This window comes from Bidens hawaiensis, unplaced genomic scaffold (genome assembly GCF_021521415.1).
Source record: "Bidens hawaiensis isolate Kalapana, Puna unplaced genomic scaffold, B.hawaiensis_p1.1 tig00014712_1, whole genome shotgun sequence".
NCBI classification, from domain to species: Eukaryota; Viridiplantae; Streptophyta; class Magnoliopsida; order Asterales; family Asteraceae; genus Bidens; species Bidens hawaiensis.
In genome coordinates, this window is record NW_027492287.1 from 336146 (window position 1) to 362227 (window position 26082).

Below are 26082 nucleotides of genomic sequence, written 5' to 3' on the forward strand. Positions count from 1 at the left end.
TTTCTCATATAAAATTTTCTCTCTTATTTACTCACAACGATTTATAATCATACCATATAATTTACAAAAGCTACTCAGTTATTCATAGAAAACATGTTGATGCTCTTATTTTACTTTACTAAGATAAAATAAGAGGTTAAATTTTGGAAATGCTAAGATAAAATAGGATCACATATTTATTTTTTATATTTAGTTATGGAATATCACGAAACTAGTTGAATTCGATGATCACGAATTTAATTTTTAGATTTTGTTACGGTAATGTCACGAACCTAATTGAATTCGATGATCACGAATTTAATTTTTAGATTTAGTTACGGTAGTATTACGAACTGTGACCGCACCCTCCAAATCTCCATTTGATTATCAAAATAACTGGAAATCATCAAAAGGCTTCCTGTCAAGTCGTTGCTTCAGTTCCAATCAGTATCCAAAGGATGGAAGTCTATGATCGACACCCCTGGTTTCATTGCTAGTTACACCGGCCAACACCAACATCTACTCATAAACTATTATGATTCATTAGTTGATAATAATAATAATAATAATAATAATTCATATTTTGAGCCCAAAATACGTTTCATTTGAAGACAATGACACTTTCCCACAAAACAAAGTTTCTGTCACTATTCCCCCATTGGTTAACACGCTTAACTTTTATGGATCAATTGGCGCCTCTCATGGTTTGTTATGTTTGCTCGGTGTCGGTGGCGGTGGCGGTGGCGGTCGAGCTGTTATTTGGAATCCGTCTATTAGAAAAGCGGTTGCTGTTGATGCGCCTTGGGTGGGTGCACATAATGGATATAAAACCATTGTAGGTTTTGGGGTTTGTCGTGAGACTGCTGATCCTAAGATTGTCAAGATTGAAGGGCCTCTTAGCTTGACGGGTATGGAATTTGTACCTTGCGACAGTTGGCAAGTTGAGGTTTTTACGTTAAGCACGGGGGCTTGGAGACCTTCACATGGCAATCTCTTTCGTCAATCAATTTATTTTAGTATGTGGGACGTGGTAGTTGTAGATGGAGTTCTTTATTGGCTTGCTAGTGATTATGCCATTGGTACTATGTATGAAAGAGTACAACAACAATCTTTGATTGTTTCAGTTGATATGACGAGCAAAGAATTTGGAGAAGTACATCTCCCGGATAGTTTAGCACACCATTCTGATTTGTTCATGTCTAAGCTAAGGGAGTCCCTTGTTGTGGTTGCGCATGACGGCGTAGAGGCCAATAATACGGGTTTTTGCGTATGGATGATGGTGGAAGATGATGGTTCAAGATCATTTACAAAGCTATTCACTTTAAATGTTAACACACCAGATAAATCAAGACTTTATGTAAAGGCGTTTAGGAAGACAGGTGAACTTATGATTGATATTTATCACGGTGTCACCAGCAGCATGTCACTTGCTATTTATAAATCTAACTCAAAATCCATCAATAATGTTGAGATTATGAACCCTGGTTTTGTGTGTTCCTACATGGAAACACTACTTCTGCTTTGATCCCCCTGCTTTAACATCTTTTGGAAAAGGTAATGGTCACATTTTTCATATTTGCAAATTGAACCGTTTGTATTTTTGTTATATTAGGTGAAATATTGTACTTCATTTATACGTTTAGATTTATAAATAAATATTAAAAACTGGTAAAGAAACCAATATTTTCTTGATATATATATCTTTATGAACATGTCCAATTTAGTTTTTAATCAAATGAAATTAGAAACAACGGTTATGTAAGATAATAGGCATATCATTCCAATGAGTATCTTCATTCTGAAATGCCAACTGCACATGAAATGAAGTATGATGAATCATTTTTCAATTCCTTTGTCAATTCTATTATACAGTCTATTTCATCTTCCCAAAGGCGAGACCGAATCAAGTTTGACAAACATGTGTCCTGAATATAGATACAAAATAGTTATAGAAAAAACTTCATATTAATGTTTTAATTTGTGTTTAAAAATGGTTTAGTATTCTGGCTCATCATGATTCATGACTTATATATGATCTATGGTGGTGCGAGTACGCGATTCTTGATCTAACTGGTAGGAGTCTTGTCTACTTGTACTTGTGCTTTAAGATGATAGATTCAAAAGTAGGGGCAAACGTTAAAAGTCCATCGAAGTTGCCAAATGGCTGTTTGGTTCATGTCAGAATACACTTTTGTTTTAGTCAAGATAATCTGTAAAAAAGAGCATGGGCTTTTCTTATTTGAACCAAGATGGATGGCCCATTAGTCATATCTATGTTCTGTTGACCTTAAGTCCTTAACCATTTAAGGATGAAAGGAAATGTTTAATCGTCCCATCTCGAGCGGTAGATGTCTTAAGAGGTGTTTGATGGTTCCTAAGTGGACCTCTTTGTGCTGACCACTCTATACTTTTTAAATGATTTTTTCTGAGATTTTTTATATTAACCCTCTTTTTTTTCTAATGTAGTTAGAGGAGACCATAAGTCAAGTTTAGAGATGCAGTTGAGGACAATGATACAAGGTATAGTTACCTGCCACCACAGGAGGCCACTTTTCTACCAGAACGACAGTCTTGTGGAGGACATTATTATCTTATAGTTTCCTTTAGGAGGTTTTATTTAGATTATGTTCCGATTTCAAAATAATATTTTAGTATTCTGCTGGTTTATCATCATGTTTACTTTGTAGGAGGTTTAAATGGACCTCTTTATGCCCTGTCTATACTTTTTAAATGAGTTTATTTGATAATAACCAACTTTTTTGTAATGTACCATAACTCAAGTGGATCTGTTGATGTAGTTGGTATGTTTTGTTTTTTCTTAAGAACATGTTTAACTGTATAGATAAATTATCAGCATGACTCTAATTTTACTACAAGGTGATTGTAGAATTCTTCTTGCTGTAAATGCATAACTTAAATTAGCAAAGACCTTGGCATCACAAATTCACTAAGGTTTTTTTGTATAGTATTTAGGATATACTAAATACAGGCCACCTGGCGCATTCATCAGTTACATGTTTATTTTTTGATCAGCTACTCTTTCCGATCGTCCATTTGTCTTTGAAGATTTTATATATTTATTTATTTATTTTTGTGTTCAGGTTTTAGACGTTATCTGAGATTTTTCTTCAAAATTAGTATGTGTTTGTGAAATTTGAGTATGTATTGCAGATTTATTAGGTCAGCCGTTTTTTGTTGTAATGAATTTTGTTTTCATCTGTGTTGCAGATGAAATGTTGTCTACTTTCTGGTGGTTGTATCAATTCTCCATGTAACAGCCCCTCCTAATGTTTAAATTTGCCTTTCATTGCTGTTATCTATTATATTACTTTGGTGTGAATAAAAGGTACACAATGTATAGGCTGCATATATGGATGGTTACACAACAAATCAATATGTATACCTTGGTTTAAGTTTTTTCATGAGTTTTTCTGCTCTTATGTATGATAAAATCACAACATATCGAAAAAACAAACCAGACCCAGCGTGTTGCTTTGCGCAGGGTAAAAAACTAGTTACATGTAAAAAACAAATTTGGTTTTTGGATTTTAACAATACAGGCATTAATGTGAACAAATGTGTCTTGCATTTGATGATAACTAGTGATTTACCCACGCGTTGTTCAACGTAATCGGTCGGTAAAACCCGGGCGTTGCAGGGTGAGTCAAGCCGAATTCGGTTGGTATTGGCTACGTTCACTACAGTACCGGAACTAAACCTAAAAAATAACTTCGGCAAACTAGCAAGTTTAAAATAAAAAACAAAAAAAAGTAGCGGAACTCGTATAGCGTATTATATAAATAATTAACATATTTATTCGGTCGCCAGGCGTTGGTAAAACCTGAGCGTTACAACGTTGAGTTGATGCGAATTCAGTATCGCTCACGTTCGTTACAATATAACGTTGGTAAAATCCGAGCGTTAAAATCCAAAAAGTAAATTTGTCAAATTAGCATATAAAAAGAGTAACCTATAAAAAAATAAAATATTTAAAACAACTTTTATTCGGTTGGTAAAACCCGGGTGATGGTAAAACTCAAGTGTTGTTGTTCCCGGACGTTGAGGAGTTAACTCGATGTGAATTCGTCAGTTTTGGTTACGTTTGTCACGGTACCTCAGGAGGGTTTGGTTGTTGCACAACTGGGGAAGTTACTTTCTGCATTGGTCCACAAGGTAACCCAATCATTCTACATGTATATAAAAAAGATAGACAAAAAGAATATCATTTTGTAAGTGTATATGTGGGTGGGTGTCAGTTTGTTTACACATTGACCCAAGACTTCAAGAAAAAGACAAATGAGGTGGGTGTGTTTAGACATTGACCTTTATGAACTAAAACATGAAACAAGCTGAACCTTGGTTTCTTGCTCCTTGTATGCCATTGACTTTATCTCAGCTTTCAGTTCTTACAATGAATAACTTTCTGCTGCTGCATGGGTTTTCTGCTTTGACTCACCTTGGTTTCTTGTTTTTTGTATGCATCAGTTGGCTCTTCAAAAAAGTTACTTTCAAAGGTCCTAAACATATGCCCAAAAATGGGGTCTTGTTTTACAAACAGACCCTGTTATCTTGTGTGGTCCTTGTGGTTCTTAATCTTGAACCTCTTTATCGGTGCAGAAATGGTTGGGTTAAAGAAAACATTATTGGCTTTTCGGATACCCTTCTTAGAACACTTGTTTGGTTATTCGTTTCGGTTTACTTGCACAACCATGTGTCTAAATCATCAGAATCTAAGTATCCCTTTGCATTAAGGATATCTTTTGTTTATGCATAGTGTTAGACTGTGTGCTCTATAAACAGATTCATAGCTTAGCACCTCAATTCTTGATGTTAGATGTTTCGATTATCAACCATTGCTGGATGATAGAGAATCCAAACGTGGGGGCGAAACTATAACTTCTTCTGCAACAAGTAATATCTTTAGTCTTATTACTTTCTTTTGGATTCAACCGTTGATTTCTGTAGGATATAAGAAACGGTTAGATCTTGAGGATGTTCCACAGCTTGACGGTTTAAATAGTGCTAACAGATCGTTTAGGAACTTTTGAAAAGAATATCCAAGACGAGACTATAGAGGGTCAAAATAGTAATTTAGTTCACATGGAGAGCAAGAAAAGGCAGCTTGTGGTAGAAGAAGAAAGAGGCGCCTAGTGCATCTGAAAGTAATGAGGCGCGTGTTGATGGCTTTGACTTCATTATTATTTATGTGGCTTTTGGAATTGGATGCTCTATTTGTATTCTTGCAAGATCAATGCTAATCATGAAAGTTGGCTATGAAACAGCCAACCGGCTTTTCTACAAAATGCATTTTTGCATATTTCGTGCCCCCATGTCTTTCGTTGATGCCAACCCATCTGGTCGAATTCTAAACAGTGTAAGTGAATACATCCTTTCATTGTATTTTTTTTTATGATTACTTGATTAGACAACCTTATTTTAAGAATCTTTGTGCAGGTATCTACAGACCAAACTGCATTGGACTTAAAAGTACCGTCTGCTATTAGCTCATTTGCCTATGTGGTCATACAACTTTTAGGCAGTATTTTAGTTATGTCACTAGGTGCGTGGCCCGCGTTCCTTGTTTTCCTTCCCGTGGTTGGAATTTGCATCTGGTTACAGGTAGTAATACTTACTGTAAAAACCATTCAGTTTAATAAAAGTATTCGTATTTTGATTCTTAATATCTGTTTAACACGTGTTTATTGTATTTGAAGCAATATTACATTCCTTCAGCACGGGAACTAGCACGCTTGGTTGGAGTATGCAAAGAACCAGTCATTCAGCATTTTTCTGAAACAATATCTGGATCAACAACTATTAGAAGCTTTGATCAAAAACACAGATTCCAAGACACGTGTTTGAAACTAATTGACAATTATTCAAGACCAAGGGTTCATGTTGCAGGTGCATTGGTTTGGTTCGGGTTACGCTTGGATATGCTATCCTCCTTTCTTTTTACCTTCCTTCTGATCTTTCTAGTCTCTGTTCGTGCTGGAATCATCGATCCAAGTAAGTCATTCTTACCAGTCACAGCCTGTAGGTTTTATGTTTCCTGAATTTGTATAGCTTTCTGAATTGTGTAGAACTTACTATCATATTAAAGCATACTTAATCGTATAATTCAGAAAGTTCAACAAGAACGAACCGCAAACTAATAAATTACTAATAATACTGACTATCACCCTCCAACCTGCTGCAGGTATTGCAGGCTTAGCGGTAACATATGGACTGAACTTGAACATCCGTCAGTTTTGGGCTATACTAAAACTTTGCAAACTGGAAATACAGTTTATCTCGGTTGAAAGAATATTTCAATACAGTTGTATCTCTAGTTAGCCTCCTCTTGTTCTAGACTCAAATAGACCTCATCACTTCTGGCCTTCACAAGGAAAAGTCGATATTCACCGTCTGCAGGCAATATATTACTGTTCTTTAAAAACAAAAAATTTGTGCAAGTGAAATTTGACTCTTCAAAAAGCTTTGAATAATGTTGAATAGGTTCAATACGGTGTACACATGCCACTTGCGTTGAAAGGTATTACATGCACTTTCCATGGAGGTACAAAGATTGGAATTGTGGGAAGAACTGGAAGTGGTAAATCTACTCTTATTCAAACACTCTTTCGTCTCGTTGAACCGACCAGTGCGGAAATATTGATAGATGGGGTAAGCATTTCATCAATTGGACTCCATGATTTACGCTTTAGATTAAGCATAATTCCCCAAGATCCCACTATATGTTTAACGGAACCGTTAGAAGCAACATGGACCCACTTGAAGACTATACAGATGATCAGATTTGGGAGGTACATCAGATGAATTAAAATGCTTATGCATATGTATGGCATTAGTAACATTTAGTTTGTGATTTCAGGCTCTTGATAAATGTCAGATTGGAGATGAGGTTAGAAATAAGGAAGGCCAGCTTGATGCATCAGGTTCACGATTTCTCAACCATTTTAGCACATTGTTCATTTTATAGCTTGCATAAAAATGCAAATTTTGACAACCCATGTTGGTGAAACTGCTATGGTTACTGAAAGCGGAGAGAACTGGAGCATGGGTCAACAACAACTGATCTGTCTTGGGCGTGCGCTACTGAAGAAAAGCAAGATTCTGGTCCTTGATGAGGCAACTGCATCAGTTGACACAGCAACCGATAACATGATTCAGAAAACACTTGGGCAACACTTTTCAGAGTCTACTGTGATAGCAATAGCACACCGAATCACCTCTGTGGTCAAAAGTGACATGGTTTTAGTTTCAAACAACGGTTCGTGTGAGCTAAACCTGTCAATTCATAGCACTATCTTTTGTGCATATAAAAATTGTGATTTCTTTGATATGCAGGTCTTATCAAAGAATATGATTCTCCTACAACATTGCTTGAAGATAAATCATCTTCCTTTTCCCAGCTGGTTGCAGAGTACGGTATGAGGTCGAATTCTAGTTACATAACTAACCACCATTGATAATCGACTAGTGCCAAGTTGCAATCATTGTGTTCAGTATAGAAAAGAAAATGCACCATTTAATTTGATACATAATTCAATAAAGATGTTTTGATGTCACTCAAATGAATTCTCATTGTTGATTTTTCTTCATGCTTGGTAGCTCGATACTGTGTTGCGACATAATTTTATATTGTTATCAACATTTATTGCAGACTTGTACACAAGCATATACATAATTATCATTAAAAAACCGAATCAACTCACATATGCACGAGCTAGCTCAATCCTTAAAAATCTAGCTGAAATTAATTACACACTTTGGTTTTCCTGTTGTTGACCACATATAGTTCTTACACTAAAGAATGAAGATCAAAGACAACCACTCCAGACATTATATGTGATATAAGAGCCAACTATAAAAACTTGTGTCATCAAGGTTTAATTATTGGACAAAGTCACAAACCATCATATAATATATACAAAGGTAGTAAATAGAACCATTACTTCTACCAAACCATAAAAGATTCATAAAACTTTCACCAATTTTGTTTGGGATCTTTAGTGATATCCAATTGGAGCTGGTGAATCTTTAAGCTCAAGTCCTTGGTAATGTATATCCTGCAACATATATAATCCCATACATCATCAACTACTATTCAACATATAAGCACAACAAGAAACCAATAATAAGCTAACACTTACCGAAGCAAAGTGATTAACATCGCAATGATGCGCCTCATCCGCTCTGACAACCATGACAACATCCCGAAGCGTTGAATCAGGTGGAAGCCTCCAATAATCAATCGCAATAGCGGGCGCCTTCACATTTTCAATATTACCATTATCAAGCTCCTTCAAGAATTCGGTGTACGAGTGGATTGCTTCTTCCTCAAGGTACCCAGTGATCCGGTGAGCTAGTTTAGGTGAAGCAAGGTATGCAACAAAGTAGGCGTTGAAGAAGATGCCTTGGACCGCAAACACAAGGGCCCGTTCGTACCATTTTGGCTTGGCAACCTCCATGAAAGTCATTAGGTGCATTCTTTCATTTTCGGCTTCTTCTAACAATGCTTTGATCCACCCGCCACTTGGCTCGAACCGCCTGAGTGATTTGCAGTGAAGAAGCATTCCTCCCACCATTCCGGGAACTGCAGCCACGGTTTCAAGCATCATTGCTCGACACCCGTATCGCCTCTGTTGTAATCGAATCGAGTTTCAACAAAATTCACATTAGGGTTGATGAATCTTGTAAAATATTATATACAGTGATATGGGGAAAAAAAAAATTACTGTTGGCGTGTTCTTCAAATTGGTTTTTAGTTCATTCGGGTTATTCAAATTTGAAAACTAATATTGAACCAATTCGAATAAACCGAATTAACAAAAAGGTTACCCAAAATTATGAAAAAAAATCAAAATTTAAAAAACTAAATTATATTTCCCTTTAAAAAAAAATTGTATGCATCGTATCATAGTTGTCAATAGCGGGCGTTATAGCGCTCTACGTAGCGATGCGGCTATAGGCCACTACATACTAAATATCGTCATTTAGCATGATTATAGCGGTATTTAGGGTTTTTTTATTTTTATTTTATTTTTTAATATAAAAAATTGTAAAAACCTATTTTTTAGGCTGGTTTATCAACCAAACAGCTGCACCTTCAACAAGTTTCACCGTAAAAGCTTATTTTGTGAATATGAACCCTAATTATTTGCTTAAAAAATTTCTACTCCTTTATCGCTAAATATGAAATAGCGGTCGCTATTTACCGCTATTCGCTATTGACAACTATGCATTGTGCCTATTTGGGTTATTCAAATTTGAAAACTAAAAACTGAGCGTGTCCACTAAGAATAAACCAAATTAACAAAAAAAAATGTTCCAAAAAACAAAAAGTTAAGAAAAAATATAAAAAAATAAAATAAAATCCCAAAGTGGCTAAAATTATTTTTTTAAAGTGAACATATATATATATATATAGAGATATATATATATATATATAGAGTAAGGTTAAAATAAAAACTCACTTGAGTTGTGAAAATCCGCGAAAACCCTATGTAACATTGGTTTTTTTTTTGTTACATGTAATATATGTTGTAACATTTAATACAAAACATCGAAACATCAAAAAAAAAATTTGTTTTGCTATTTTTTAACATTTTTTTACTAATTTTTATATATGTTTTTAGGAGAGGGAAAAAGTTATATTTATATTTACATTTTTTATTCACTTTAATTGTGAACCACAAGATTTAAACATTAGTTAAAAACATATGGTTGAGAATGGGTTTCTAGAGTTTTCACAACTCAATTGAGTTTTCATTTTATACTTAGCATATATATATATATATAACTCAAATTTGGGGTTAGTCAAGTCGGGTCGAGATTCCCGAATTCATATCCGATTTATAATCAAAATTCGAAATTTGGTTCGAATTAGAATCCAAAGTGAATAACCCGTATTCGATTACGGTTGGTCTCAAATTTCAGGTTTTTTAGTTCCAAATCTTATTCGAATAATTAACACCCCTAAACCCGAGATAAATAAACCTGAAAGAAGATATCAGTTGGTAGTCGGAGCGATTTAACCGTCCAATAAGCAAACTTATCCAAAAACGTCTTGGGAACATGGTGTTTCTTCAAATCAATCGATAGATCCGCTTGGTAAGCCTCCCAAGGCTGCCATCAAAACTCAAAATCATCGAACCAACAAAAATACCATAAAAATTTAAAAACCAACCCGAAACCAGTTATTAACTAGTACAGTAGAAACCAGTTAGTAACTAAAAATAGCCATAGGTTTGTAATTTGTTATGACTTTTGGAACACGAGCATATAGGTTTCTGTTCCAAAAGTCGTAACGGGATACAAACCTATGCCTTACTTTCCGTTATGTTTAAAACAATAACCGATAATGTTAAGAAACTGAACAGTACCCTGAAACAATTCCACTTCCACTCAGTTCCATCTTCCTTGGTAACTCTCGAAGGCGGCACGCCCCAATAACTCGCCACCTCTTTACCCTTGGAGCCACCACCACCGCCACCCACCGTCTCTTCCTTATGATCTTTCTGTTCCTTCGAGTTCTCCACCAACGTCATTGTACTTGCATTGCAAGTGCCAAACAATGTTGTGTCACGTCCAACAAGTCCAAAGGTGCTGGTAATTCTCATTGCACCCGTTACAGGTGTGTTTCCGGTGAGTGATCGGATAACAATGGTTGCTCTGCGACTCATCATCTTAGTAGATTATTACAGCTGCAACTAGAAATCTGGATGGTATGAATAAATATATTTTGTGTGTGTTATGTTATTTCTTGAAGAAAATATTATGGATTTTTGGCTCGTTTTATGCCATACAAAAAATGTGGCGGTGGAACCACATATTTTACGTGTTATTTATTATAAGTGGTGATATTAAAAAGCAGCATATTATAAAAAAAAAATCTTATGACCGAATTTGTGTATTAAAATTAATAAATACTTTAGAAGAACATGCATCAGAATGGAAAAGATTCAGTAGATTTGTTTAAAATATACGTATGTTTTTTAATATATTTAAAATATTAATTTATTACGTATTAAGTTAGACAAAATTTGAGAAAGTAGCATTTAACTTTTTATACAAAACTTTTATACGTTTTATTTAGGAAATGCAAAAGTAATAAATTATAGTTTTAAATAAATTTTGCAAATTTATGATCTTTTATAAGTGTAATATAATAAAACTTGATTGAGTTACTTTATATATCTTATGATTGTTAATATTAATAATATACATTTTAATTAGTAATCGAATAATAATGAACATCTTAAAATAACTTAGCGATGACGACTGAAGACCGTGACTTATGGGTTGGGACTTATTGGTTGGAGAATTATCAAATGATTTAGTAATTAAAAGATGCAACTTAAAAAAGGTTTTCTTGGACTCCAAGGCCCAAGGGTGTTGATGGCATAGTAAGCACCACGTTTTAGATAAAGTTTTTTTTATCTATTATAACCCCTCTCAAACCCTCTCCACCTCTCTTGTGCATTCATTCATAAATAAATGAGACACTAACATGTGTGGCATATAATAAAATTAATAATGGTCTAATACTATTTCGTGTTATATTACACTAACTAGATTTTATCTCCCGTATTAAAGAGGTCGTTTTACATTATTCGTTTTAATATTTATATATGTATATTTGAATTTTAATTTTATTTATTGTAAAAAAATTAATAATTAATATACTTGAGGTTTGAAATGGTTTTACAAATAAATGAGATGTTATAATCCGGTTTAAAAGCTATCTGAGTTTGGTGATACCCATTACCCGTTTATTTTCTTTATTATAAAATTGTTTCTTAATTATAAATAATATTTTTTTTAAATAAAATAGGATATTAATTTTTTATATATTCCTATTGTATAGGATCTTTATATCAAATATTTGATAAGATTAATTTTTAATATAATGAGATGTTATAACCCGTTTAAGAGCTATCTGGGTTTGATGAGACCTATACCCGTGAATTCGGGTCAAATACATGAGAAGCCTTCATTTACAAATAAAGCAATCTGATGGCTTGAGAGAATGGTTGTTTTACATTTTTTATTTTTTTAATATTTATTTTTTGGATTTTAATTTTCTTTATTGTAAGAAAGTTAATAATATACTTAGAGTTTGGTGATGAAAGGGTTTTATAAATAAATGATATGTTAAAACCCGTTTAAAAGCTATTTGGATTTGGTGACCCATGACCCGCTTATTTTTTTTACTATAAAATTGTTTATTAATTTTAAATAATATTTTTTTCTTTTTAAATTGGATATTAAATTTTAGTATATCCCTACTTTATAGGATTTTCATATCAAATAATTAGTAAAATTAATTTTTAATTTAATGAGATGTTATAACCCGTTTAAGAGGTATCTGGTTTTGGTAAGACCCATACCCATGAATTTGGGTTAAATCAATGAGAGGCCTCCATTTAAAAATCAAGCAATCTGGTAGCTTCCAGAAAACAGGGGAGCGACCACATCGCGACACCTAGGATTTTAGGGGTTTCGTTTATATATATTATAGATATAGATTAAGTAATTAACCATTATCAAAACAGTTAAGGCTGATTAAAGTTATACACATTGTTTTCCAAACAACACCATTGATAATTTGATATCGAGTTCATTGTTTTCAGGATATGTCATCCATGCCTGGAAACTACAGATCATTTGTTTTGGTGATTGTTTTGTTGCTACAAAGATATGGAGACTTGTGGCATGTTGGCTTGAAGTGGAGTTTTTTTAAGGGTTCTACCAAAAGCGATGATGGAATTGCTAGACGCTTCTGCATTCTCGAATTAAAAGAAAATATTAATTGAGAATGTTTTGTTTCACGATGTGATGGGCTATTTGGAGATTCAGCCTCAGGAATATGTTGCTCTATCAGCCGAAAGAGATTCGAAGTGGAGAACTTTCTGATGCAGGCGTTAGGTTTACAAATTGATTCTGATTTTCAAATGGCATGAACCGAACCATTTGGATATAAAATCGACCGACTTTCTTTGGTTTATCGGTTTGCTCGTTTTAAATAGTTTATGAACACCCCTAATAAAGACTTAAATGTTGATAAACTAAAATCCGATGTTTGGGAGGAGTAGTTTCTCATGAGTTGAACTGTCTTAAAGGTGCATGTTTACATCGTTAATTTTTTTTTACTGACTAATAATGTGTCTAATTTGTACAATTAGTTTGAATATCATTTCTTAAATTGTTTGGTTCGTATAATTTGTTGAAATTGGAATCTAACATTCAATTATAATGTGCTTGGTTGAGAAATTACTTGGAATTGGAATTAACTAATGGGTTGTTTGGTAGCTTCTTAACAGCCATTAAGAGGCTACCTCTTAATGGTTCATAACCTCTTAATGCTTAAGAGATAACCTCAAGTCTGAATGGTTAATAGACTACCTTTTTGAGTATGTTTGGGATTGAGTTTGAAAAATGCTTATTAGCTTATTGGATTTTTCAAAAACCCATTTTGAAAAGTCAGGATTTGAGGCTTTTGGAAAACTGTTTTTTAACCCTTTCAAAAAGCTAAAATAGGAAAGATTTTTGTGATTGCTAAACACATTTTAATTTCTTAGCTTTTTGAAAACAATAATAAGTCAATAAGCATTTTTCAAACTCAATCCCAAACATGCTCTTAATTGTTACCTTTTAATCATTCAGACTTAAGGTTGCCTTTTAACGCCTATGAATCATTAAGAGCTAGCCTCTTAATGACTGTTAAGAGGCTACCAAACAACCCCTAAGTCACCTAAGCAAGGGGTTGTTTATATATCTGATTCGGCCTGACATTAGGATTGTTTTGAGTGTTTGGCAAATGCATCTGAATGACTTTTGAGCCTCTGATCCGGTCAGTGTGGAATTGAAGCTGAAAGAAACAGAGGACCAAAAACCCCTCATGAACGTTGCTTCTCATCTGGATCCCTTCCAATCCTTAACCTAACAACCGCCGCTCTATCCCTCCGTCCCAATTGACGGCGTTGCTCCCCAATCAACAGGCCTTTCTCATCTTCGATTCATCCCAGCCCTCAACCAGGTAATTTTTTTCTCCAAAAATTGATTCCTTGTTGTACCATTTGTTAAGGTGTTTATGTGTTCATATTTTATAACATTGACTAATTAGATTGATGGTATTGGTTATAATTGTTTAAGATTAGGGCTCAATTCCAAAGATTAGGGCTTAAATGATGAAATTAACTATTGATAATGAGTTCTGGATGTTAAATGCATACATGTTTTATTGAATTTACATGTTTCATTCTGTTTCAATAGAACTAACGGATAGGGGTGTTCACGTTCCGGTGTGTACAGTTTTTGGATCAAACCATAACCCAAACCGTTAGTAACGGTTTTGATAATCGAAAACCGAAACCGAACCGTTTGAAATAAAAACTGAACAAACCAAACCGTTACTAATGGTTTGATCCGTTAGACTCAAAACAAAACTAACTTCGATTGGGTTGCCTATTAGACTCAAAACAAGTTATTAACTCGAACTATATGATACTTTAAGTAAACTTAATATATAGTTTAGATAATTAACATTTATAATATGAAATAAAAACTAAAATATATCGACAAATATTACGGTCCAAGTTATATGCAAACTAATTAATACCAAACTATTTTGACATATTCTTATTAAATGGGCTCTCAGATCAAATGTGGGCTCTCAGACATAAGCTAATTACAAACAACTAAACTCAATGCAACATATTCTTATTAAGCGGGCTCTCAGATCAAATGACTTTTTGTTATATGCAAACTAATTAATACCAAACTATTTTGCCATTAACCAACAGAATGCAACTAATTCTTAAAGCAGCAGTAAAAATGCATATTATCCTAACTGCCTAACCAGAATGAACACACTATCAAGAGCAAAATGAAACAGGAATTATAATTATTCTGTGCGCGCTGGCCCGCACTTGTGCGCAAGCTGATTTGCACCAAAAACAAAACAAAAAAAACTTGTGCAAGCAATTAAGTTTTTCGTCTCAAGACCAACTTTCCCAGCTACCCCATCAAAGACATATTTTTTCAATGATTCGGTTGTTCTAGCATATAGAAATGTTCACTCGCTAGAATCATCAAGGACACTGAATAATTCTTGGGAAGAAAGCCTGAAAAATCTACCTTGAATAATATCCTGTAAGTAAGCATTCCTAAGTATGCCTCAAATATTAAAATATCAAAACTGAATAAAAGCAACAGAATAATATATTAAAGATAAGTATACCACAAGTGTTGAGCTAGAGGCTTCACATAAACTTGTGGAAGAGATAGAAAATTTGATTTCCGTAGATTAGCTGCAATACTTTTTAGGATATCCATATGTTTTTGAGGCTCCTAAATATTAACAAAATAAAATCTCTCTCTCTCTCACATACACACACATATATCTATATCTATATCTATATCTATATCTATATCTATATCTATATCTATATCTATATCTATATCTATATCTATATCTATATCTATATCTATATTATAATACATGTAGGCAATCTTTCGACTTACCGTAATCCATCTCCATAAGACGCTGTAAAATTAAATACCTCATTAATCTCTCCGGCAACTCTCCTATCTCCGGCGTCCCGTTCAATCAATTAATCCTCCCTCTCCGTTTAATTATCTTCTCGCCTCCCCTAATTAATTATGGGTTTCAACTGTAACATCATTGTACATTCAATTGGGCAGTTGAAGATCCAATGATTCGTTTTATAAGACCTCCGCTCATCCTGATTGAATCCCCACTTCTTCACGGTACCTGTTTTCGATTTGATTCATAAGGTTCGTAGAATTGCAACAACATCCAGCCCTAATCGATTATCTGCTTCTTAATTCCCTAATGTCAGCAAATATTTCTGTTTTCGATTGATTTCGTTGTCTAAAGCCAGATGAAAATTTATTCTGATAACATATACGCATGTCGAAATCATTTGATAACGGTTCAGGTAAGCATTTTTATGATTTCAAACTGATGACTGTTGGTTTTTAATTTGGTCAATTTTGGTAAATTTCAGTATCCATGTAGTGACAAATATGCACAAAGCTGGCGAGGCACGAGAAGCTGATGCGTTTATTGCACTTCCTGGTATTTTTATTATTTTTTTCAAATTTTATGATTTTATAAAATTAAAGTAGTATTCAACTATTGATGGTTATGGTGTTTTCAGGAGGTTATGGAACCATGGAGGAAGCTTTAGAGATGATCATATGGTCACAAGTTGGAATTCGTAAAAAAATCCGTGAGTTGTTTCAGGTTATTTTATTATTACATCTTTAATGGGTCAAACACATATAACAGATAATTCAATTTGTTGTTAAATTTGATGAATTTGCATGTATTAATTGAAGGCAATGCATGCTTGAGATCCATGGTGCTTAACAGACTATGATTTGATAACTTTTTTTTTCTATAGATCAACTTGATTGTTTAATCTTCGTGATAATTTGACTCATATGCTAACTGCTCTACTTTTTGTAAGAATTTAGGTCAATATCATATGGTGGAACCGAGCCACGTCACTCGTGATCTCCGCGAGATTGGCTCGCAAGAGTCAAGCTTAAATGAGATTGGCTCGCAAGAGTCAAGCTTAAACGAGATCGAGTTCGAGCCTAAATATAAGCTTGTTTAATAAACAAGCCTGAGCCCAAGCTTCAATTAATTAGAAGGGAGACTTAGATTTAATTATGTTTTCTTATGGATTGAGTTCAACTTGATTGTTTAATCTACATGTGGTAGTTTGCTAATGTTGTTGTAATCTGCATGTTGTATTTTTATAGTTATACAAAGTAGCATTTGAGTCCAAAATCAATCAAATGGTTGTATACTAACCTTGAGTGTGTTCAGTACAGCCACAAACCAGTCCATCTGTGACATACATAAAATGCGTTGCCCTATTCGGATTTCAGGTTTAGAACATTTGGAGTATACTCATGTTGAGTTTTCTTTAATTAATCTTATTGCAGACTGAAATTAATTATTTAGGGTAGCTAAATCATCCAAATCTTGTGAAGTTAGTTGATTAATGCTTAGAAGACGATCACAATATGTTAGTTTATGACTTTATGCCTCGAGGCAGCTTAGAAAACCATTTATTTAGAAGTGAGTCCTTGGCCTTATTTTCCATATCATTTTCCCGCAATTTCAAATATATATCATATTAATATTTAATTTGTTATGACAGGGGGTATACATAAATTCAACCGCTTTTTTGGAATCTAGGTACTAAGGTTGCTCTTAGTGCTGATTTTCAAGTACTTGGGTCAGAAACTAGCTTTACGTCGTGAGTAGATTCAAATGGGGCCACATCCTCAACCGACCACACGGTAATCGAGTTAATAGGAAGCGATAGACCCCGGCTACTTTCTGAATTAGGTGCACTTCTCACACACTAAAAGTGTAACATGTTGAAGGTGAGGTTTGAACCCACAACACGCGGGCCGCATCTATTATGCAAGTGACCGATGAGGATTCAGGTTTAGCCATTATGGACACGGAGAAAATTTCTACAATAAAGAAGACGCTTTGCAATGTGCTTAAAATTAGTAACAAAGGTAGCGAGGCTAAAACCATGGCCTCTCATAGTGGGACCCACACGAAAAGACGTTTGCACCAAATGATGTTTGTAGATAGAGATTATGAGAGACGACATGAGGAGGCTTGTAGTTAAAGTCAAAAGCTGAATGTTAAAGTTGTGAATTGGTATGATAAAGACTAAATATGTGGACGATGCTTCAGGGTACCGAATTGATACGAGGATCATGGGTAGATATTTACTATACTGGTTTTGAGTGCCGATACTATATTTGGGAAAGAAGATTTAAATTCCAATGAAGATGGGTACGTATGTTTCTTTTATCATTATATTTTTTTTAACAGTTCATTTATTTGAATGCATGTGTTGCCACCTTTCATGTGAGCAAATAGCTTCTGTCATGACAGGTTTATTTCGTCACAAACAAGTGGTAATCAACCTTTTTTTCGCCATTGGTAGGAGAAAGAAAGGACCGCGATGCCAGATTTATGAGATGTCAAGACATTAAGCCATAAAATCCTTGGATCAGGTAACATTTTTATCATAAATGTTGATTTACAAACCATCATTGTAATATAATTATTAGATGTGGAGGTTCATATAATAAATATACATGTTAGATTGTATGTTTGTGTTTATGTTCGTGCTATGGTTCGGGTTTAAACCGTGAAATTGTTTTTAAAGGATTTGGTTTCAAATTTGTTGTTATCCCAAGTTTTATATTAAATTATTAAATGTTTGCCATGTTGGCATGAACTTGTTTTCACCCTATACTTGGTAAATTAGGTATTTTAACTCATATGCCAATTTTTTTTAAATGAAGGTCTAGGGGGTAATAGGTCATGTATATAATAGACTTCAATAGATGTCATCTATTAGTATACTAGATTTTAAAGAAACGATTGATTATGTTTATGTTTGATGTTGTTTTATTCTGTCTTCCTTATTCCAGCACCGTATTTAGTAAATTTAGACGTTACATATAGGGAAAACAAATATTAACTTCTGTTGTGCCATTCAGGCTGCATCAAATCTTTTAGCATGCACCGGGCCTTTATTCTACATGGAAAGTTGGGGACGTTTCCCAAAAGAAAGAAAACGTCTTTTTAACTTAAATCTGTTATTGAATTCCAAGATCTATTTACTTGTAGTTTGACTAAAAAAAATGTTGGTTTGCGTAGAGAAATGGGGTTTTCTTCATAAGTGGAAATGTGCATTTTGGAGAAATAACATGATTTGATTGTGGCACCGGGTAACCCCTGTATGACATCACCTTGAGCGGTCTTACCCAAGCTGTTGAGAAGGTAATTCCTTCATTCTTACATTATGTGCTGAGATTCTTGGCATGGGTGACACTGACTATTACTACGCGGTTTGTCAACAACAATTGCAAACACACATCATGCACATATGGTATGTTTCCTCCTATTTCTGTTGGCATCGCCTTGCTATCCTATTCTCTTTTCGGTAGCTGGTATGTTTCTTCATGTCATAACTCTTAATAGTATGTATAAACACAATCATAGTGAAACTAAAATGGTTATGTTTGTTTGCAATGGTGATCATTGTGCAAATAGGTGTTTTTATATGGTGTTTATAAATATTCTAAGTCTCTTCCTTCACCTTTTATGAACCAACACTGCTGATTAGGGGAGCTCATTGTTTGGTTCGAAACCGTCCAAACCGATCATCTGTTCGGTTTCACGGTTGGTTTTTCTTTTTCTAAATTTTGGTCGGCAGGTTTCAAATACAAGCCGTAGCGAACGGTTTGGTTTACGGTTTGTATAAAAAACCAACCATATAAAACCGAATCGTATAATTTGATTAGTTATACATTTCTATATATTTCATATATCAATATACTTGTATTAAATACAAAATTTTAATGTGTATAATATATGCATATTAACTAAATACTAATTGAATCTTATTGCGTAACTTCAGTTTATTTTCATATAGTTTAAATGGTTAGTTTGGATTACACTTGAAGTTTGGAGTTTGAATAACATTTAAACATCAGCCCACACCTTTATTTTTATGCATTTGGCTACTTATGTTGATTTTGTTTTCCTGTTTTTCAGACAGCTTGTGTTTAAACGTGATTGCGAATGAATTGTATTAATTATGCTAAAATATTTGCAAATTATTCACACCCCAACAAGCCCAAACTGTTCAACGGTTTGGTTTTGGTTTACAAGAACCAAAAACTGGTACTAATGGTTTGGTTCACAGATTAACTCAAAAACCGTGAAAACCGGACCTTGAACACCCCTACTGCTGATGATGGACTTTTAACTTACATGTTAAATAATAAAATATGATTTGACACAGATTTATAATAAAGATATTTAATTCTTTTCTAATAAACAGTCAACTTAAAACTAACTCTCAAGGGTAAATACTTTGTCTTCCTAGATGGCTATATTCGTCTTCGTTTAACTTGAACCGAATAAGCAAACAAACACCAATGTATGCAAAAAGAATTTCTTTTTTATGTTCATTTTTTAAAAAATAAGGTGTTCCTGGTGCGTCAAACACAAGTATACATAAACTCAATACTAGACAAAACTTTAATCTTAATGCCTAACAAACAAAGCTGACAAAAAAGAGTAGAAGTAAAAGAAGAAATAATAAAATAATAATGATAATAAAAATATTAATAATAATAATAAGAAAGGCCCATTAGCTTTCTTTCATTCTAATTTGCATCAAAGCAAAAACATTCATTTAGTTAGACTTTATGCATTGTTAACAAACTATTTTTGGCTTGGCAGTTATCAAACGTTTTGATTTGCAGTTTACACCTAGACCTAAGAAAAGATCTACCATAAAAACTCGGTTGTGCCAAAAAGGCATTTGGTTCAATGGCATTAGTGAATTGTCATCAATCAAGTGACGACGATTTAAAATAACCCAGGAAGTCGGGAACCATTACTTTTACATGTAAAAAACTAATAAAAAAAAACTCATGTAAAAGACGTTTAATAAAAAAAACATTTATTTTTGAAAAAACAAATTACTTTTTAACTATCTTTTATAAAGTCTTTTTTATTAAAACGGTTTATCAGATTTGCTTATATAGAAAAACAAATTTGATTATGTAAAAATAATTTTTTATACATAAAAATGAGTATTCTATAACTTTTTTTTTAATATAAAAGACTTCTGTTTCCCTAATTTACATACGGTAAAAAAAGTTAAATTGAAAATTGAGGCTATAAGCCAACATATTAGTAACTACTCCAACATAAGTTTGTTGGCCGATATAAAAGCGTATGCAAACAATGGCTCTAATTACTTTAATGAAAAAAGTAATGATACTAACAACTTTAATACCATACGTAACTTTAATCTTAGTGACTAACAAACAAAAAAGACAAAAAAGAGTAGAAGTTAAAAATAAATAATAATAATAATAATAATAATAATAATAAAGAAGGCCCGTTAGCTTTTTTTCATTCTAAATTGATAGCACATAACCTAAGAAAAACCCATTCTATTGACATCAACTCATCAAGTAGTTTGATTCAACTTTGCGCCAAAGCAAAAACATTCATTTAGCTGGACTTTACGTATTGTTAAGAAATTATTTTTGGCTTGGCGGTTATCGAACGTTTTGATTTGCAGTTTAGACCTAGATCTACCTAAGAAAAGATCTACCATGAAAATTGGGTTGTGCCAAAAAGGCATTTGGTTCAATGGCATTAGTGAATTGTCACCAATCAAGTGATAACGGTTCAAATCTCATTGTATATTTGTAGTTCTGAGAGTGGTTCATTTAGGGATCTTAAAAAACCAATACTTTTAAATGTAAAAAAACTAATAAAAAAGCTCATGTAGAAGACGTTTAACAAAAAAACATTTATTTTTGTAACAATAAATTACTTTTTAACTATTGTTTATAAAGTTTTTTCTATTAGAACAGTTTCAGATGTGTTTATATATGAAAAAACAAAATTGATTATGTAAAAACAATTTTTTATACGTAAAAATGAGTATTCTATAACTTTTTTTACATATAAAAACACTTGTGTTTCTCTAATTTTCATCCAGTAAAAAAAAGTTAAATTTGAAATTGGGTTATAGACCAACATATTAGTAACGCTCCAACCTAAGTGTGTTGGCCGATGTAAAAGCGTATGTAAACAATGGCTCTCATTACTTTCAACAAAAAAATTTTTTGTCACAATGCATTGTTGCTACTTTTGAAGAATTTACAACCAAAAAATCATAGTGCTCAGACTGTGGCACACTACAATCTATCTGCTTACAGCTTACTTCAACATACCCAAATCCTATGTCAAATATTGTCGTTCCACTATCATGCGAAGCAAATCCTTGTGAGGTTTATATTCTTACAACTCTTGATGGTCTCGTACATTTATGCTTTCGAAATAATGGAAACTTAGTCAATTGGAACCCCTAACAAGCGCATATACAATTCTACCTACCACAACCATTAGAGCCATTTTCAACACACGATCTGATCAAATGCCCGTCGCGCCCCCGCCGCAACGCGCGGGCACTTCTACTAATATATATATATATATAATAAAAAATAAACCAATCATATACATGGTGAACGTGATTATAATCAGGTAGTCTAAATGAAAAGTTCTAAACATTTTCCATAAAAATGATTAGCATTTGGGTAGTCGGGTCTACTCAGTATTATTTTTTATTATTATTATAAGAAAACCTATGAAAGTTCATAGACCGGCGATGCACTCTTATATGCCTTCGATAATTGACAGTTGAACAAAACTCATGAGCACACTTTAGCATTCGAACCTTCATAGGAATCAGCAAAGACCATCCAGGGAGATCTGCACATAAAGAAGACACTGCGAGGTCAGCTTATAATATACTTCAATATAAAACTACCAACTAGTCAAACACGATATCCAGACAACTAGAAGCCAGGGTTCCAACTTGGCCTGCATATTGTGAATGATTAACGACAATGCTTAGTGTCCCAACTTGCACATGTTGAACATCAAATATTTCTAACGGGCTGGCCGGCTATTTTTAAGTATAAAACTTTGTAATCATTTTGATACAAATGATAATATTATTATAGGAAAAAACGACAATGGGTTAACAAAAAAAGGGAAGAAACTCAAATTTGTTTGTGGATTTATGTTATCTCGAGTCGAATTGTTCGAGCGTTGTTTAATCAGATTTCGGGCTACTTGAGGTCGTTCTGGTGTTTTTTATGTTTAATCAGGTTCTAGTAAGTATGGCGTTACTTAATCAGGTTTCATCAGGTTGCTTGGGGGCGGGCTGTTTCATTTTAGTTTTGGTAATCAATTCCGGTTAGATTAAACAAGGGAAAAAAGTAACAGATATGGGTTTTTTTTTAATTTTAACTTGGTGTCGTTTTTTACCCAATTCGATTACTAAAACCGATACGAAACCATTGGAAACAAACTCGATTACCGAATCTAACCCAAAGCAGCCCGAAACCCTGATTATACAACACCCGAACAACCCAACCTGATAACAAATTTGAATTTTTTTTCTATTAAGCCCGAAACACAACCCGAGAACACTATTGATGCATACTTTTGTTTCTTTAGAAATTTAAGAACATAAAACTTGTACTTACATATTTTTGCTTTTCGCACTAGACAATTCTTTTTAATTTCTTTTATGTATAGCTTGAACTTACATTATTTGTATTGTTGTTTACATTCTAGTTCCGATCCCCTAAGTTGTTGGTTGTTTACCTTCGTTGTGGTAATTTATTTTTTTAGAAATGGCCCAAAAAGAAATGACCCATAAAGAAATGGCGCAAATAAAGAGTAGGACCCGTTGGAGTCACGAGGCTATTTACAAAACATTTCTTGAAGCGTGTCTTCATGAAATAACACTCCATGGACTTCAAGGAAGCAGCCTTAAACCAATATCATGGAAGAATGTAACAGAGAAACTGAAAATAGAACACAACATCATTTGGATTTTAATATGTTTCCATGGATTTTGAAGTAATAATGTGTAATTTGGATTTTCTATGACGTTTTGTATTTTCTGTTTATACTTATTTATTATTCGGAGTTCCAAACAAACAGATACATTTCATTCAGCATAAAATAGTTCAGAGGGTAAGATAGTCATTTTGTACAGTTATTCAAATGTCCAACCAAACAGACTTTATCTTGTTCAGATCTTATTGGCTCAGACTCTCTTAACCATTCAAACCTCTTTATGGTTAAGCAATTGCCAAACATCCCCTAACTCAGGTTAATTGCCTTCATAGAAAGAATATCAACATTTCGTTCAAAAGTGAAGAACTTCAAAAAATTAATGAAATCTCGAACCACTCAACAAAGCCGCACTCGCCACTCTTGTGAATCAAATAGAAGCCTAGACTGGGTTTTTATGGCTCCCCTAATAATATCCATAAACAACTTGTTTTGGATAAGAGATTAATTAATATTACATTTGTAATAGTAAACATGAAACTATGATCTAATCGAATTCATTTTATTTTATTGGACAAGCATACATAAGAAAAAAATAAGAAAAAGAGAAAAAAAAAAATCTAATCGATTCCTTGGAAATTAGTATGAATAATTGATTAAAATAACAACATATATATGCATCTTAATTTTATACAATATTTAGTTATTTATCTTACAACTCAAAAACTTTAAACTTGCAACATTTCAATTAGCTATAAGCACCAATCTTTAGTGATACCCAATTGGAGCAGGATACTCCTTCAGCTCATGACCTTGACATTGAATGTCCTGAAACCAAACAAATAACAATATTAATTAATCATTACCAACGATTTAATTAGATTTAGCGACCAAATAACGATGACTAGCGAACTACTTACCGAAGCAAAATGGTTAAGATCGCGGTGATGTGCTTCGTCTGCACGAATAACCCTAACCACATCTTTAAGTGTCGAGTTTTTCGGTAAGCACCAATAATCAATGGCGATAGCGGGTGCTGGAATATCTTCCATCACCCCTTTCTCGAGGTCGTTTAGGAACTCGGTATATGAGTTCACAGCCTCCTCCTCAAGGTAGCCAGTGATCCGGTGAGCAAGTTTTGGTGATGCCAAATAGGCTAGGAAATACGCGTTGAAGAACACGCCCTGGACTGCAAAGACCAGGGCGCGCTCGTGCCATTTTGGCTCGTATACATCAATGAAGGTCATGAGATGCATTCGCTCATTTTCAGCTTCTTCTAATAGGGCTTTGATCCAACCACCACTTTGCTCGAACCGACGAAGTGATTTGGTGTGTAGCAACATCCCTCCAACCATCCCGGGTACTGCAGCGACGGTTTCTAGTAGAACCGCGTGGTGTATGTGTTTTTTCTGTATTTTATTTTAAATAGAGTCAATATGAATTATTAGTAGTGGATAACGACAACATTTTCTCTATCCCAGGGTTACTCCCACTAATACCTTTGACTCCAAATTAAAACATTCTCTTTGATGAATTTTTTTTTAACAAAACTTAAAAGATCTTAATAAATGGGATTGCTATATGTATACATGCATTGCATACATAAACATACACTATACATAATGGACCATCTACAACGGCCAAAATCATTGCAATTTATGCATAACCACGATGATTTTGGTAGCCACAAAACTCGTCACAAATGTATTGTGACGAGATTTGGTTTGAGATGGATTTAGCGACTGAAATGATTGTTATATAATATTTACCCGAAAATATAGCTGGGTGGGATACTTGAGGGCTTGAACGATCCCATATGCAATTTTGTCATTCCAAGTGACTGGATTATGGTGCTTCTTGACATCTATTGTTGTATCTGCTTCATAAGCTTCCCATGGCTATTACATAAAATATAATTAGTTAAGTTTACTCGATTATTACAATAAAGCCATAGTTTGAGACCACGATCACATACCCGAAAACAATTCCATTTCCAAGCTGACCCGTCGGACTTTGTAAGTGACTGTGGAGTTATGCCCCAATAGCTTGGAACCGCTTTTGTATCAGTGTCGTCTTTCTTGTCCTGGCTGGAACCTGAAGACGCATGCGTATTGTAGTTTCGAGCATGCATGGTCAAAAGCCTGGTGGTTCCCATGGTTGTACTCATGGGAACCTTAAGAGGTTCAGTAACTACTGAACCTGTAAAACTTGTGGTGGAAAACAAACACGCTCTTAGTTGCGTTAATAGCAACTGGGATGCTTTTGTTACTACAGCAGTACCGTTTCGATTCATTTGAAAGTCAAGAGATTGATAGAAAGTGTGGAGATTTGATAATTTGATGGTGAAGAATTTGATTGTGTGAGCTTTTATATGTGAATTGAGGAGGTTGACATGGAAAAGTCAAATTAGAAAGAACGAAAAAGTGAATTCAATATAAGCGGCTTATTAGTCAACAATGAAAAGTCTTTGGTCAAGCAAGTGACGACCGACGAAAAGTTGGTTTCAACAAATAACATTTTTTTTGTTTTTAAAACTTTATTTGTTGTCAAAGTATTTATGTGTGTTTGATGAATACTCGACTTAAATACATAAAATCAACCATCCGGATTCAGAAAATAATAGA

The 26082-nt window shown here is 33.8% G+C and overlaps 3 protein-coding genes and 1 pseudogene across 3 annotated transcripts; 2 read left to right on the top strand and 2 right to left on the bottom strand.

The window, feature by feature from the left end:
- Positions 1-384: 384 nt before the first annotated feature.
- LOC143547344 (putative F-box protein At3g10240) lies at positions 385-1504 on the top strand (the record flags this gene model as incomplete). The annotated part of the gene is made up of 2 exons (XM_077038794.1): positions 385-529; positions 570-1504. Coding segments are annotated over 2 exons (1080 nt in total), but the record flags the coding sequence as incomplete, so codon positions are not given.
- A 2814-nt stretch (positions 1505-4318) lies between these two features.
- LOC143547345 (ABC transporter C family member 3-like) lies at positions 4319-7451 on the top strand (annotated as a pseudogene).
- Positions 7452-7991: 540 nt separating this feature from the next.
- On the bottom strand, positions 7992-10670 carry LOC143547346 (ubiquinol oxidase 2, mitochondrial-like). Its single transcript, XM_077038796.1, has 4 exons — positions 10368-10670; positions 9982-10110; positions 8136-8624; positions 7992-8051 (listed from the first exon to the last, which is right to left on the bottom strand). The coding sequence occupies exons 1-4, from the start codon at positions 10668-10670 to the stop codon at positions 7992-7994; spliced, it is 981 nt and encodes a 326-aa protein (XP_076894911.1).
- Positions 10671-24137: 13467 nt separating this feature from the next.
- LOC143547327 (ubiquinol oxidase 2, mitochondrial-like) lies at positions 24138-25784 on the bottom strand. Its single transcript, XM_077038783.1, has 4 exons — positions 25434-25784; positions 25228-25356; positions 24379-24867; positions 24138-24286 (listed from the first exon to the last, which is right to left on the bottom strand). Exons 1-4 carry the CDS (start codon positions 25749-25751, stop codon positions 24227-24229), a joined length of 996 nt encoding a protein of 331 aa, XP_076894898.1. The 5' UTR covers positions 25752-25784; the 3' UTR covers positions 24138-24226.
- Positions 25785-26082: the final 298 nt, after the last annotated feature.